Below are 14461 nucleotides of genomic sequence, written 5' to 3' on the forward strand. Positions count from 1 at the left end.
GAGCAGGGTGTGTTTATTCCCAATTCCACTACCTTTTGGTTCTTGTCTTATTTTACCCCAAAGTTTTGTGTGTTCCTCTAGTGATCATTGAATGGCTCCCATGCTTGTTTCCATACCTTCTCTTCCTAGGACTGGAGAGTACTTCCTGACTCAGCCTGCCATGCCTCCTCCCTTCTCAAACCCCACTTCTTCAAAGAGGTGGATAAACCTTTGCTTTTGATAGATGGAAAAAATTATTATTATTTGACATTAAAAAAAAACAGAAAAAAGTCACTTAGGACACGGGCACTAGCCTCCTAAGTGACGGCACAATCACAGTGTCCTTCTTCTTGCCTATGTATGATCTTCTGTTTGTTCTCATCCTAATTCAGATGCAAACTCTTTGGAGCAGGGCATCTATGTATAATCTGTATTACATTCTGACGCTAGACACAGCTCTGCAGCTCTTCATTAGAAGCAAGGCCCCATGTGCTAACTGCACCTCAGTTCAGCAGCAAAGCCCTCTGTTTCAGCTACACTCCAGCGTGGCAGACTGGCAATGAAGCAACAGCTTCAGGTAGATTCCAGAAGGAAGACTTTTATTGAACTCAATATAAAAATGTACAATGTAATCAGTACAGTGCCACTTATTTATTCTGATGTATCAGAGTCATTTTATTTCAGTCTGCCACTCAGTTTTCAATGTGCCAATGTGTGTGGGTATTGACAATGCACATCTTCATTGTAGAAATTATCATGGCAAGATGAAGGCAATGGGGATAGTGAGGATTCTGTCACCTGGGGAGGCATGGCATGTGGTTTGGGATTATGTGACAGCACATTAACTGAATATTCCTGCTGAAATGATCAGCAGTGAAGTAGTTAACAATGTTGAGGTTTATATTATCATCATTAGACTTCAGAATCAACCAGTCACTTTGATAATTGGAGCAGTTTACACCTGTCTCAGACTTACTGTTTTGGTTGCCTGAAGGTGGGATAAGCCAACAGTGCATCAGCTTAAGCTTGATTCACATTCAGAGGTCTTGATTCCCTATGGGTATAAAACTGGAATGATACAGTGGTAAATCAGTTCCAGAAGTTTTCTTTGCAACCATAAGAAATCTAAATATACCAGCTATTTAAAATGAAAGCTTCAGTTTTATAGAACAGTTGTGCACCACAGAATTGAAGAATACAAAAAAAAAAGCCCAGATTTTTTTAAACAGTCAATATTCTTTGAAGCTAGCTATTTTTTTTTAACTTGAGGAAGAAGATGTCTGTTAGTATTGTCAAGTAAGCTGTAGCTCACGAAAGCTTATGCTCTAATAAATTTGTTAGTCTCTAAGGTGCCACAAGTCCTCCTTTTCTTTTTTTGTTAGTATTGTGTGTGTTCAGAAATCATTGTCAGCTAATAGTGAAGTTCTTTTAAAACTAAATGTAACAAGCTGAACTCCAGAGAGTGACAAATTTGGTGTGTACACAGGGGAAAAAATATTAAATCACTCTTAGGCTTGTGGCTAATGTGAGAGGAGAACTTCCCTCATCTTTCCACAATGCGTAAGTAACTGAAACTAACAGTTTAAAGAGAAATGCCATGTCAACCTTCCCTAAAATGTTGCCAGCACAACACTATAATAGTAAGTAACTAAAAAATCACAATAAAGAACCTAAGCACTCACTTTAGAGAAACAACTGCAAAAGGACAGCTGCTTTCTATTGTTCTAATGGGCTTAGCAACACCATGATCTCTCTAAATGATTTAATATAAAATTACATCATGTACAGTCATAGATTTATAATCTAGCAAACCTTGCACAACTAAAACTTGTATTGATTGCAATGGGAAATTCTGGGTACCATAAGGAATGCATTATCAAGCCTAGAGGATGTATGAAACAGTTTAGAAAGATAACATTTTAAGATAGTGTTAAACATAAAATAAAAATCATCTGGGGATCAGATTTCACATTTATGTATCTTCTGTGTAATCCATCTAACATTTTTAACCTAAAATGGTGATCACAGTCAGCAACAAACTACTTTCAAAGAGACCCATTGAAGTCTATGGCAAAACTCCCACTCATTTAAATTTCAACCAACACTCATTATTTCAGCTTCTCCAGACAATTTTTTGAATATTGACAAAGGCATCTCCCAGAGAGTCTGTAAAAAAAGTAAATTTCAACCAACTGCATGAAGAATATTTTTGTAAATGGTCAAACCAATTGCAGGCTGGCTACTCCAGCTGACTTCCACTGGGCAATATTTTGGACAGAAATGAAGTTTTACTGGCTTTATGTGGCACCTGGATACTATGGCATAGGTAGAATGGAAACCAGATTGATTCATAAAAATCACAGGTTGAATTCTTCCCAATTTCTTTTCTAGACCTAGCAATTGATTTGCTTGGGTGTAATAGAAGTAGAATTTGGTCCGTGTCTAGGAACTGAAGGATACAATCATTCAGAGTACACCAGGATTATTAAAAATACAGCTGCTTATTGAAAACATCAAAGACCTGATTCTGATCTCACTTACAAAAATTGTATGTCATTGCAACTCCTTAGACTTTAAAGGAATTATTCCTGATTTTCACCAACTGTTAGGGAGATTGGAATCAGCTCCCAAGACTGATTTATAATGATTTTCCCAAACAAACAGGAATGTGACTTGAATTTAAAGGTAAGTAAAGTGAGTGGAACAAAGACACATGCATGTGACAATAAAGTTGCCCATGAGGATTCAGGGTATTGTTTTAGTAAGTTATATAAATCTCCTAGCAGAGCATAAACCCACAGACGTAAGGATATTCGGAGTTAGGGCTGAAATTTCACCTTTAGCATTCCACTTTTAATGTATATTGTACATGCATTAAGAAATAGGGCATTTAAAAATAAACTAATTTTTTCAGAGCCTAGAACTCAAAGGCATCTGGGGGTTTTAACAGAAAACAACTTTAAAAAAATCTAAAAGGGCAATATAAACTCCAAAGCTAAAAGAATGTAGGAAAAAAGAATCTCATTCTCCCTTCATGCCAATTAATATTGCCACACACTGACACTGAAAAGGGAAATGAAAAGCTTTGAGCTTTGCTCTGAAGAACACCTTGTGGTTTCTATATAGGGGGAAAGAAATGCCATCCACCTGCCTCAGTGGGTGGGAGAACTCGATGGGACTTGAGGTGAAAGGGGAAAGTCCTAGCAGCCAGGTAGCTCCCACCCCCTTGAAGTCTCTGGCAACCATTGGCCAGCTGGAGGGGAGGGAGCTGATTGGCCAGCATTCCCCAGCTCCCAGGATTTAACTTGGAATGGAGGCCAAGTGAAGCCTCTTTTGGCTCCATTCCAGCAGCCCCACCAAAATTAGGAATGGGAATCTGGGCTGACAGATGCTGTGAGTCTAGCCAATTGCCTTTTGGGGGGTCAAGAAAGATTTTTTTCTGCCAGGAGCCAATTGGCAGAAGACTTGGGAGTTTTTTGCCTTCCTCACAGCACCTTCAAGCCACAGAATGTTAAGTAGGAATGTGCTTGGTACCTAACTGAGGTACTTGGGTTGAATTGTTAATTCGTCACAATTTGCAGCTGGTTTCCAGTGTGGTTAAAAGGAAAAATGAATAGTTCCTAGAGGTAAAAGAGCTGGAATTTTGGTGATGGACCTTGGGCTCACAGGATAGGATGAGATCTTGTGGTCTTTGTGGCTCAAGGGCTCCAACCTTTTGCACCCTCTGTCCTTCTGTGGGGGGTGGGTAAGGTGGTAGGACTCAGAGTGAGCTGAGTTTTGGAGGGTAGGCTGAGGAGAACCTACCCCGAGTTACATGGTAGGACCCTCACACTGGAGCCAATTGAATGCTGATGTAGCCTTTTTAAAAAAACTGAATTGATTGATAGCCCTGTGATAAACTATAATGTCCGTACAGCTCCTGTGCAGCCATAGTTTCAGATCAATAGTGTGAAAGTTACCCTTTAAGATTCTCTTAGACTGGGAGACTCTTAGGAGCACACGAAGAACAAATACAGTGACCACAACCACAGTTACAAATAAAAAATCTTGTTTGTATTATAAGTTATGCTCATATACACATCTACACAACCTGAGAGAGCCCAAGTAATAGCCAATGCCACATTCATACTCATATACCCAAAGATGTTACAGAGTCTCTCAACAGGTGGTCATCAATAAAGGGGTGGTTCCTGCTGGGATCTTCCCTATGACGTCTTTCCTCAGGGTATTCCCACTTTAGCCCCACCAGGGAACCTCTTTTATATTTGTGTTCTTACAAGGCCTAACACGTTACGCATATGCATAAGAGCAGTATTTTCGCCAGGAACTGAAATTAGGGAGTGCATTCAAATTTACAGGGGTGGTGGGTGAGGGCCAAGGGATGAGACCATGGGGGCAAAGGTGGCCTGTATGGCCCTATAGTAAAAACTGGAAAATGTCTCACGCCAATTTTATTAGATTTAACTCATGTTTTAAAGGCATCACACGAATTATATTTGGCTACTCAAGCCTTCTATGAAGCACTACATCTATATCCTTCTTGGTTTCTTGTTGTAATTTTGCACAACTCTGTTAATGAACTTCTCGAATGCAGTGCATTCATTTTTGGTGGCTTCTCGTGTGCATTGTAATTCCAGTCCTTCAACAGATATGCTCATTACTTCAGTCACATGATCAGGCAGAAGGTGATTTCTTTCAGAACATAAAATCTTATTCAATGATGAAAAAGAATGCTCAGCTGTTGCTGTTGTGACTGGGAGTAGCAAAATATGAATTCCTACTTCTTTCATCACAGGAAACATAGCACAAAGATCGGGTCAAGCCACTAGTGATGATAAAAAAGAAGTTGAAGTCAAATCTTCATTCATTTGTCATATGACATTCCACTTTGTGTTCAAATTCTCGATTCTTCCTGGTCACACGGCAGCCCCATTGCTGGTAGTGACTCACTCTATTCAACTGTTTGTGTTTTATAAGACAGGCATCTGTAAAAGCTACGTAGAGATTGAGTAGAATCCAGAAGTTGCTGTTGTAGATTTGTAAAAATCAAGTCTGTGTACTCTTTCAGCTGGTTTAACAAACACTTCTTTCCTCTTCACTTAAGGATTCAATATAACTGTCTTCATTAGTCAAGTTCTGGATTGAAGTCTTAGCTTCTCCCATTCCATTTTCAATGGATATCTCTCTGACTGATCCAAGTTTAGCTTAAATTGCTGGACAAAGATCTACTACTGTTGTAGCAGATGCCTGGATGGCATTGTTTAATGACCCAAGTGGTTTCAGCAGTAGACTTACAAGACAGAGAATGGCGATTGTCTTCTCTGAATGTAGTAGGAAAAGTAGTTCACCAGCCTGACTATTTAGATCTGTCCCATCTTGGTAGATACTTTCCAAAGCCAGTAATAACGGTTGGAGTAATTTTAAGACAAGAGCGCAGAATTGCTCATGAGAAAACCAGACGGTTTTTCCAGGTTGGACTAATTTGAACTTCAGTCCCAGAGCATCATCTATTTTTTCCAAGATGTTCAGTCTTTTTGGACTCTTGCTGAAAAAAAAGAGTATAATGACGACATTAAATTTGTGGCTTTTTAAATGTTTTTTGAACATTCTGCAGCTCATACTCGTGCTAGGTGAGAAGATCATAGAATCGTAGGACTGGAAGGGATCTTGAGAGGTCTTATAGTCCCGTTCCCTGCACTTAAGGCAGGACTAAGTATTATCTAGACCATCCCTGACAGGCATAGGTGCCAACTTCTGCTCACGCCGGTGGGGGCTCAACCCTCCTCTTCCCTCAGCCCCACCCCGACTCCACCCCTGCCCTGCCCCCTTCTGCCCCCATTCCAAACCCTTCCCCAAAGTCCCCATTGCAACTCTGCCCCCTCCCTGCCCCTATTCTGACTCCTTCCCCAAATCTCTGTCCCTCTCCCACCTCCTCCACACTGGGAGGGAGGCAGAGAAGTGGGGATGCGGCATGCTCAGGGGAGGAGGCGGAGGCGAGGTGGACCGTGGGGGAGTGGAGGGGAGCTTGGCTGCCGGTGGGTGCAGAGCACCCACTAATTTTTCCCCGTGGGTGCTTCAGCCCTGGAGCACCCATGGAGTAGGTGCCTATGCTGGCAGGTGGTTGTCAAATCTCTGCTCTTAAAAACCTCCATTGATGGAGATTCCACAACCTCCCTAGGCAATTTATTCCAGTGCTTAAATACCCTGGTAGATAGGAAGTTTTTCCTAATGTCCAATCTAAACTTCCCTTGCTGCAATTTACATCTATTGCTTCTTGTCTTAGCCTCAGAGATTAACAAGAACAATTTTTCTCCCTCTTCCTTGTAACAACCTTTTATGTACTTATCACCTTATTATCTTCTAGGTATTTGCAAATTGATTGCTTAATCATCTGGTCCACTATCTTTTTGGGTATTGAAGTTAAAATGGCCTCTGGAGTGCGTAAAGGAGAGATTAGAGTTACAATTTTCTCAGAGCAAAGCTTGTACTCCACAATGTCTAGAAAAGTTTTCAGCTCCATTAAATGTTTGGTGTCCAATTTATAAGCATTTAACTCTTCTAAAATGTGGGTTGTCACAGATGCAGTCACTGTATCATCGATAACCTGAACATCTAGAAATGCCTCTTCTGGCCTACCACTGACATCAAGATAATGTACACAAGGACTTAAAGTTTGATGTCCATTTGCATTGGTGCATTCATCAGCCATGTATGCAAATTTTTTGAATGTGGTGAGAGAGTTCTTCATTTTCTCAACTGCTGAGTCTTTCACTGTTACACTGCATGCTTCTAACCAATCAGTTGAGTTTCTTGCAGAAAGACAACTAGCATTTGCCAGTCTTGTTCAGAACCAGTGTCCAACTTCAGGGTTAATAAGTGGCAATGCACTTAACATTGGCCTCCAGTTTGTAGCGTGTGGTATCTCTTGCTTAAAGTATGATGCAACAGTCAAGTTGGTTCACATAAACTGTGTTATATCTCCAGCATTCTTAACAGCCTCATTAAGTACTTCTAAAACTGGCTTTGACAATGACTGGCTTATAAGGCTTTCTGAACGTCGATGCAGTCTGGAGGCTTGGTGTTTTGCAGCCTTTTCATGTAGTTTGTCAGCATTGGCTTTGCTGATTGGACTGGCACACCAAGTTCCTCCAGTTTTACAAATCGCGGCAGTGGGAAACTTTCCTTCTTCGTAAGCTTTTTGCAAGAGGTGCACAAGTAGTCATCTTTTGTAACTTCAGTAAATGGGAAAAGTTTGACTGACAAACATCAGGAATTGCCTTAGTTTGTGGAAACGCTGGTTCTTCAGTAGGTAGCTGTATTTGTGCTTTGGGATGTTCGGATGTAGATACACCACTTGAACCTTCAGATGACATGTTGGTTCTTGGTATGTTCTTCATCTTGGTTGGTATGACCACTGGGGTGTGTGTGATGGGAAAGTTTGTGGTTTGTGTAGGGCTGCATGAGGGTTCCAAACCTCCTTTTCCTTATGCATACTTCCCCACCCCATAAATTTTGGGGTGCTTCACATTTCATAGGGTGTTTTCTTAGTTCCCTCTTTTCTTATTAGCGTCTTATTAACATTTATGTATACATTCCCATGGTAACCTGCGGTCAGAACAGAACTTCCCGTGATGTTACGATCAGGTGTCTTGTGAGCTAGATGGGTACATTGCAGTCTATTTTTCTGTAACATCATCTATTGGCATTTCCTTTGTAGTAATCTTCTGGGTTTATTGGCATAGGGCCAGTCTTAGGTCACCCTCTCATTAAGACAGCAGCCTAATGTGGCTAAGCTGAAATCTTATAGGCCTTAGCCTGTAGGCCTTGAATTATGGCTTTACATTTTATATACCTAACACAGACTTGTCACTCCTAACTATTTGTCCTAACTATACCTCTATAATCCTATCCTACTTATTCATCACACATTGATTCTATATGACATAACATATGAATTAATCACAACAATAACACAATTAAATTATAAAAATGAACGAAGTGGCTACACTGGTACTGGACGGTATGGGTGATGGGGGGGATGGCACCTCCCCCTGTGTTTACCATTCGTGTGTCTGTTCTCATTTCAGCAGTCTATCCACATCAATTGTAGAGTTTCAGGCACTGCCTCAGGTGCACTCCACATTATACCTTGCAACAGACTCACCAGCTTCATTTGTCACAATAGGAAGCAGGATCCCTCTAACCCACTGCTACACATTGTACAACACATAGTACTGGGAGATATTTCCTGTAATTAGGCATACTACAGTGGGCTAAGAGTGCATTTTCAATCTTAATTCTGTACTACTTTGCTTTTGTGTGAGTTAAAGTCTTTAAACCACGATTTGGGGACTTCAATAGCTCAGACATAGGTGAGAGGTTTTTCGCAGGAGTGGGTGGATGAAATTCTGTGGCCTGCATTGTGCAGGAGGTCAGACTAGATGATCATAAGGTCCCTTCTGACATTAGTATCTATGAATTCATCTACGAACATCAGAATCCCCATAAAAAAAGAAAAGAACCTCACTTTTATTTTTTTGCAATGATAACATACAAAAGTAAATATACTTGTGTGTATTTGTTGTATATCTGGAGCCTTGCACCTGTACATATAACATTTAAACAATAGTGTAATATTATTATATAGTGCTTTACATTTTCATGATGCTGTACAAACACACTAACAAAACAAAAATGCAATACATTATTAAATCTGACTAGGTAAACAGGCATATTACTTTTTTTGCTCTAGGTACCTAATCATCCCCAGTCTTTAACCTCTGCTAATCTAAAATGAAATCCTATTTTAAATTTGTTTGGAAAAGAGTTTGATCCTCTCATTCTATTTCCTAGTCACCATTTGTCCAAAGGACAAAAGAGTCAGGGTCTGATTTTGATCTTACTGGCACAGATTTTATACTCCATTGACTTCTGATTTGTAATGGTGTAAGTGGGTGGAGAAACAATCCCTCACTGTCTTACACAATTCATCTTAACTGGTTCTCTGCTCAGGGTTTATCAGAACTGTTGTCAGCCAGCTCTGAGGTATGTTGACAGAGCAGTGTGAGAAGGTCTGGACTGTGTCTGTTTGTACTGTCTCATGCATACTAGTACTGTTTGATTCCTTACCTTTAAGAACATGAAATTAATATAGGTGTAAACACACAGAACTTAAAAAAAAAAATCAGTGGTTCTGTACTGTGATAGCCATTGTAGCATAAGCATTTTTCAGGCTTGTATTAGTTTCAATAGTAAAGATGGATGTATTTTTGGTTGTATCAGAATTATTTAGATTGGATAATTTTATAACTCTGTCCTCAAGTTATTTTACCATTTTGCTGGGAGAAAAAGAAAATATTTATATTTTATTTTGTGCATATAGTAGATTATGCCACTAGAGACAGGAAGTGAAGAAAAACTTGTGAATTTCTTATAGGCTGTATTGTCAACAGGGCCTGCACAATGCCTTTGACCAATACTGTAGGCAGAAACTCTGTGGTGGCTCCCCTGCACTGGGACATTTGTTTTAGAGAGATAGACATATCTATGCCCGTACTCAAAAGACTTATGTTAATATAATATTAAGGTTATGAGTTCATATGCTCAAAATCCAGGAAATGAAAATGTTACGGTTCTCACAGTAATGTTAACTTGGCCACATTGCACATTTAACAACATACACTAACAGTATGATGGGTCTCCACACTGATGTATCTCAACAGAGACACTGTTGCTTGGGTGCTGTGGTCTTGGATGTTCAGCACACCAAGCAGCAGTTGTTCAGTGTGGGCAAGAGCCTGTCTTTCACGCATTGGCGTTACCAAGGGCTCTCTATAGTTCTGCTGCCTCAGTGTATCAAGGTAGCAGCATCAGGAAGCATTTCATACATTGATGGTCCTTTTCTCACTCAAGTTGTGGAAGAAGGGGAAGTGTTGCAGCTGAATTGCTTCAGGAGTAAAGGTAGCAACTCTATTCCTGAGCCACTTTCTCCCTTTAGGAAACTTGATGTGATTTGGCAAAGGAAAGTTTCAGTTGGAGAGACCTGACTTCCTACCACATTCAGCTTTTAAACAATGATATGTATTAACGTTGGTGATGCATGTTCATGTCTGAATGTAGGAGGGGAACAGGGTGGCATGGTCATGATTGGGAATGTTGGGTGAGAGAGAAACATATTTTGGAATGGGCTATGGGGGAAAACACTAAGAATAGGGCTGTGAAGGGACCAGTCTGGGGAGGCGGGGGGTGATGTGGATCATATACGGGGAGGCAAAATCAGGGCTCTGAGGCAGGACATGGGGAAGAGTGCTGCTGTGTGGGGGTCTAGTAGGAGGAACAGAGCTATATATGACAAACAGATTATTAGACCTCCATTTTGATAGCTGCCCAATGTGAGTAACTATCAGCATTGACATAGACTAGAGCTGGTCAGGAAATTACTTTTCCTATGAAAAAGTTTTACTAAAAGGAATTCCCTCCTCCCCCACTTTTGTTGAATTTTTAAAAATCTTTTGGATTTTTGTAAAAACGAAACAAAACCCCAAAACAAAAAACCCACAAACGTCCAAAACTGATAATTTTTTCTGTTCTTTTTTTAATAAACAAAAACTGTTTTGAGGTGCCAACAAGAAAAAAAATGGTATTCAGGTTTTTGGTTTTTCAATTAAAATCCATTTTTTTTATAAACTCCATTTTCAGATAAAAAATTATATTTTTGTTAGGCCATTTTCCATGGAAAAAATGTTTTGATGGAAACTTGTCAATTAAACTTGTAATGACATTGGAGACATATAATCAAAACACAACAAACTTTTAAAAAAGCCACCCCCATAAACATTAAAAGTCAGGAACTCACTACTTAACTCCTCATCCCAACCTTGCAACTGACAGCCAGGATTTTGCTTTTGCTACATTACCTCACCTTCACCCGCCATCTATAAATATCAGTGTTGTCACTCTCTTGATTTCATCACCACTAATGGGCTTTTTGGGCTTCTGCTGGAGCCAGTCTGGGGATGACATGAGAAACTCCAGCCTTCAGAGATCTTTAGTTCTGCCCAGAAGCTTTTCTGGCTCTTTCTCCCTCCTTTCTGGTTGCTTTTCCCTCTTCCCTACCTCTTGGGGATGGGCATCCAATCAGAATAAAAGGTGGATTCTCTGTAACTTGAAGTCTTTTACATCAAGATTTGAGGACTCTAGTAACTCAGACAGAGGTTATGGGCCTACTATGGGAATGGGTGGGTGAGGTTCTGTGGCTTGCGATGTGCGGGAAGGCAGACCAAATGCTGATGATAGTCTTTTCTGGTCTTAAAATTTATGAGTCTATGAGGGCTGCTCCAGGAGACAGACAGAGCTCTCTACCCCATAGGAGCTAACAGAAGTTTTAGGCTAGGGTAGAGGGAGCAGCCAACACTGTTCTCACAGGACAGAAGCGTGGAGTTGAAGAGACCCTGCAGCTGATTCCCTTCATTTCTTGGAGATGGGGATGAAGAGCACCTGGAACTGCCCCCCAGCAAGGTCTGGGATGGCAGTGTGTCAAGAGCCCCTGGAGCTGCTCCCCATGCACACCAGGGAGAGCAGGACTGAAGCACCTTGACAGCTGTAGGAGGAACACACATGTGTGGGTGTGTTCCAGCTCCACACATAACATGCACCCTTACTGACACCCACAAATGTCAATTACTAACAAAGTTTGGTATTGCATGTGTGTTTTTTTCCCATTACCTCACCTAAATAGCACTGCTACAGACATTACAGTAACTTCCTAACACAATCACAAGTTATTTCCACTTAGCAAATAATTCCCTCTCTTAATCTTCCAACACAACACAATTGACTAAAACCTTACACAATACACACTAATCTCCTGCTTCAACACAACACTAGTGCAACATTTTAAACAATTTGAAAACAATTCTAACCTTTCTACTCGGTTGGAGTCAAAGGTGGCAAATTTTGTGGGTAGGTGAAGAGAGGAGGGGTGTGTGTGTGTATGTGTGAGAGAGGGGAAGTAATATGGAGAAGACAAAACTATGGTGGTTGAGGACTTTAGTGATTTCGGGTTTTTTTATGTTTGTGTTGATGATATACTGTATGCACTTGAGCAGCCTTAATAAGTTTTTGTTTTGGGTACATATGTTATACACATATGCACTGTATTTATATGTGTGTGTGTGTGTGTGTACAGTGCTGCTTTGTGAATGACTCATGAAACAGTATTTTCAATTACAGTTAATCTTTCTTTCCCCACAGTTATTCAGAAAAATCTTTGCTATTAGCTACTTTGTACATTTCCTGATGATGTTTTGCTGAAAATTATACAAAACATTTCAGCCTTTTGATGGTTCTGTGAGCTGTTTATATAATTTCCATTTTTTTCTTATAGTGCTCTTCTCACATGTGCAGTAAGTGTAGCACTTTCCCCATTAGCTGCTCACCTTAAAAGATACAAAGGAAAGTTGTATATGTACTACAATCTAGCCATGACCCTAATCCTGGAAATATTTACACATGAGAAGAACTTTACAAACATGAGTAGTCCCACTGAGTTCAATATGGCTGTTTATGTGTATATTTGGAGGATTGGGTCCCTAGTCAACGGCCCCAATTACAATATAGTTAAAACAGAAGACCCGGTTGCAATATGGTTAAATTTTGTAGCAAGGAAATCTAATCATATTTTTATCATTAGTCTAAAGTGTGTTTAAAAAATCATTTCAATTCAGTGCATGTGCATGAAGTGTGATTTGCAAAAACTCAAAACTCATCCGAATCAAAGGCACCTCTATTAAATGAGTACTTCTTGACCAATTTCAACTTTCCACAGTTAGAGCAGTTTTGTAGCTAGAGCTGTTTCAAAAAAGTTCAAAAGAATTTTAAAAAAATATTAAAACAATAGGGATAATGTATTTTTTTGGCTATCCTTCTACTCTAATGCCTAAAGAATTTTTTGATCATAATTATAAAAAAAATTGTCAATCAGAGATGAAGACTAAAAAATATCAGCGTGAAAGTTTCTGAAAGTTATGAAACAACTGAAAACAGGAGGTTAGAATGGAAACTCAACTATAGTGGTCACTAGTCCCACAACCCCTACAGCGTACACACACAAAAGACCCTCCATTTTTTGTGCATATGTTATATGTACAGAAAAATATGTAAACCTTGTGTAAATATGCATCCACGGGTCCCAGTTGCTAAAGTAGCCACTATTTCTGGGTGCTTCCGTTTTGGGTGCGCTACTTGAGACAGGCAGGGCCTAATGTTTCAGAGGCTCCTAAATGGAGCTGTGGGTTTTCAGCACCTTTGCAAATCAGGTCCCTGCGGGGAAGGTCGGGGAGTTCCGAAGTGGGGCGCCCACAGCTAGCGGCCATTTGAAAGCGCTGCCCACCGTCTGCAGCACGCCCCCCCCCCCCGCAATGTCCAGTGTGGTACACCAGCAGCGTGACACTGTCTGTGGGCCCGGTGTGCAGCCACAGGCTATCTGTCGAGTAGCCAGTAAGGGGCGCTGGGCCGCAGGTTTGCGTTGCAGAGGGAGCCGGCTGCGGATCACCTGCAGCAGCGGGGGAGCCGAGCGGCTCCGCCCTCCCCCCCCACCAGTGAATCACATCCCTCCTCTTCCAGGCACTGGCACTGAGGAGATCGGGCAGCGCCGTCAACCCGCTGCGGAGAGAGAGCGAGACCGGCACAGCGGGGGCTGCTGGCTCCGGGGCGCTCCCACTTCCCCCAGTCCGGCGCGGGGCCGCGCGTGAGCTTCTCCCCCTGCTGCAGCCCCGCCAGCCCGGGCACCGCCGCCGGCCGCCGGGCGAGAGGGGGAGCCATGGCCGAAGGGGGCGAGGGCGAGGACGAGATACAGTTCCTGCGAACTGTAAGCACCGCGCGCTCCTTTTGGGGCCGGGGCGTGGGGGGCAGCAGAGCGTGCCCGGCACGGGGAGCTGTGGGGCGCGCGGGGGAGGGGGATAGGTGTGGTGGCGGGGGGTCAGCCAAGGGGGAGCGTGCGCCTTGCACTGGTTTGAGGGGGGCTCCCTGAGCCATGCCTATGCGGGGGCTGAGGGGAGCTGGTGCCTTGCGCGCGTGGGAAGGGTGGGGAAGAACCTGGCATGCCCGGAGCTGGGAGGGACTAGGGGGAGCCTGTGTCCTGCAAGCGTCGTGCCTATGCGGGGGCTGAGGGGGAGCTTGTGCCTTGTGTCCACGGTGCTGGGGAAGCCCCACTCCCCGGGGGGAGTTGGGGGGGGCTGGGAGAGCCTTGCCGGGAATTCCCCTTCTGCCCCATCTCTCGCCGGCTCTCCCAGGCGCGCACACGCGCCGCGGCAGAAAACCAGAACGCCTCCCCGTGCACTGAGCGGTGTCGGGGTGCATGTGTGTGGGGGCAGCGGAGGGCTCGCTCCGGGGAGCCGCGGCCCGCCTTGCGTGGTGGTTGGAAGGAGAGAAGTGTTGAGGCTGGGCTGGGTGGCTGGCCGGGTGCTTGCGTGGGAATGCAGCG

At 42.5% G+C, this 14461-nt stretch overlaps 1 protein-coding gene across 1 annotated transcript in view; it reads left to right on the plus strand.

The window, feature by feature from the left end:
- Nucleotides 1–13585: 13585 nt before the first annotated feature.
- Nucleotides 13586–14461, plus strand: part of RYR2 (ryanodine receptor 2) — a 698126-nt gene continuing 697250 nt past the window's right edge. The window contains exon 1 of the mRNA XM_074948896.1: nt 13586–13846. Coding sequence (XP_074804997.1) covers nt 13799–13846 — 48 coding nt within the window. The 5' untranslated portion in view covers nt 13586–13798. The remainder of the gene's footprint in view (nt 13847–14461) is intronic.

Source organism: Natator depressus, chromosome 3, assembly GCF_965152275.1.
Source record: "Natator depressus isolate rNatDep1 chromosome 3, rNatDep2.hap1, whole genome shotgun sequence".
Taxonomy (NCBI): Eukaryota; Metazoa; Chordata; order Testudines; family Cheloniidae; genus Natator; species Natator depressus.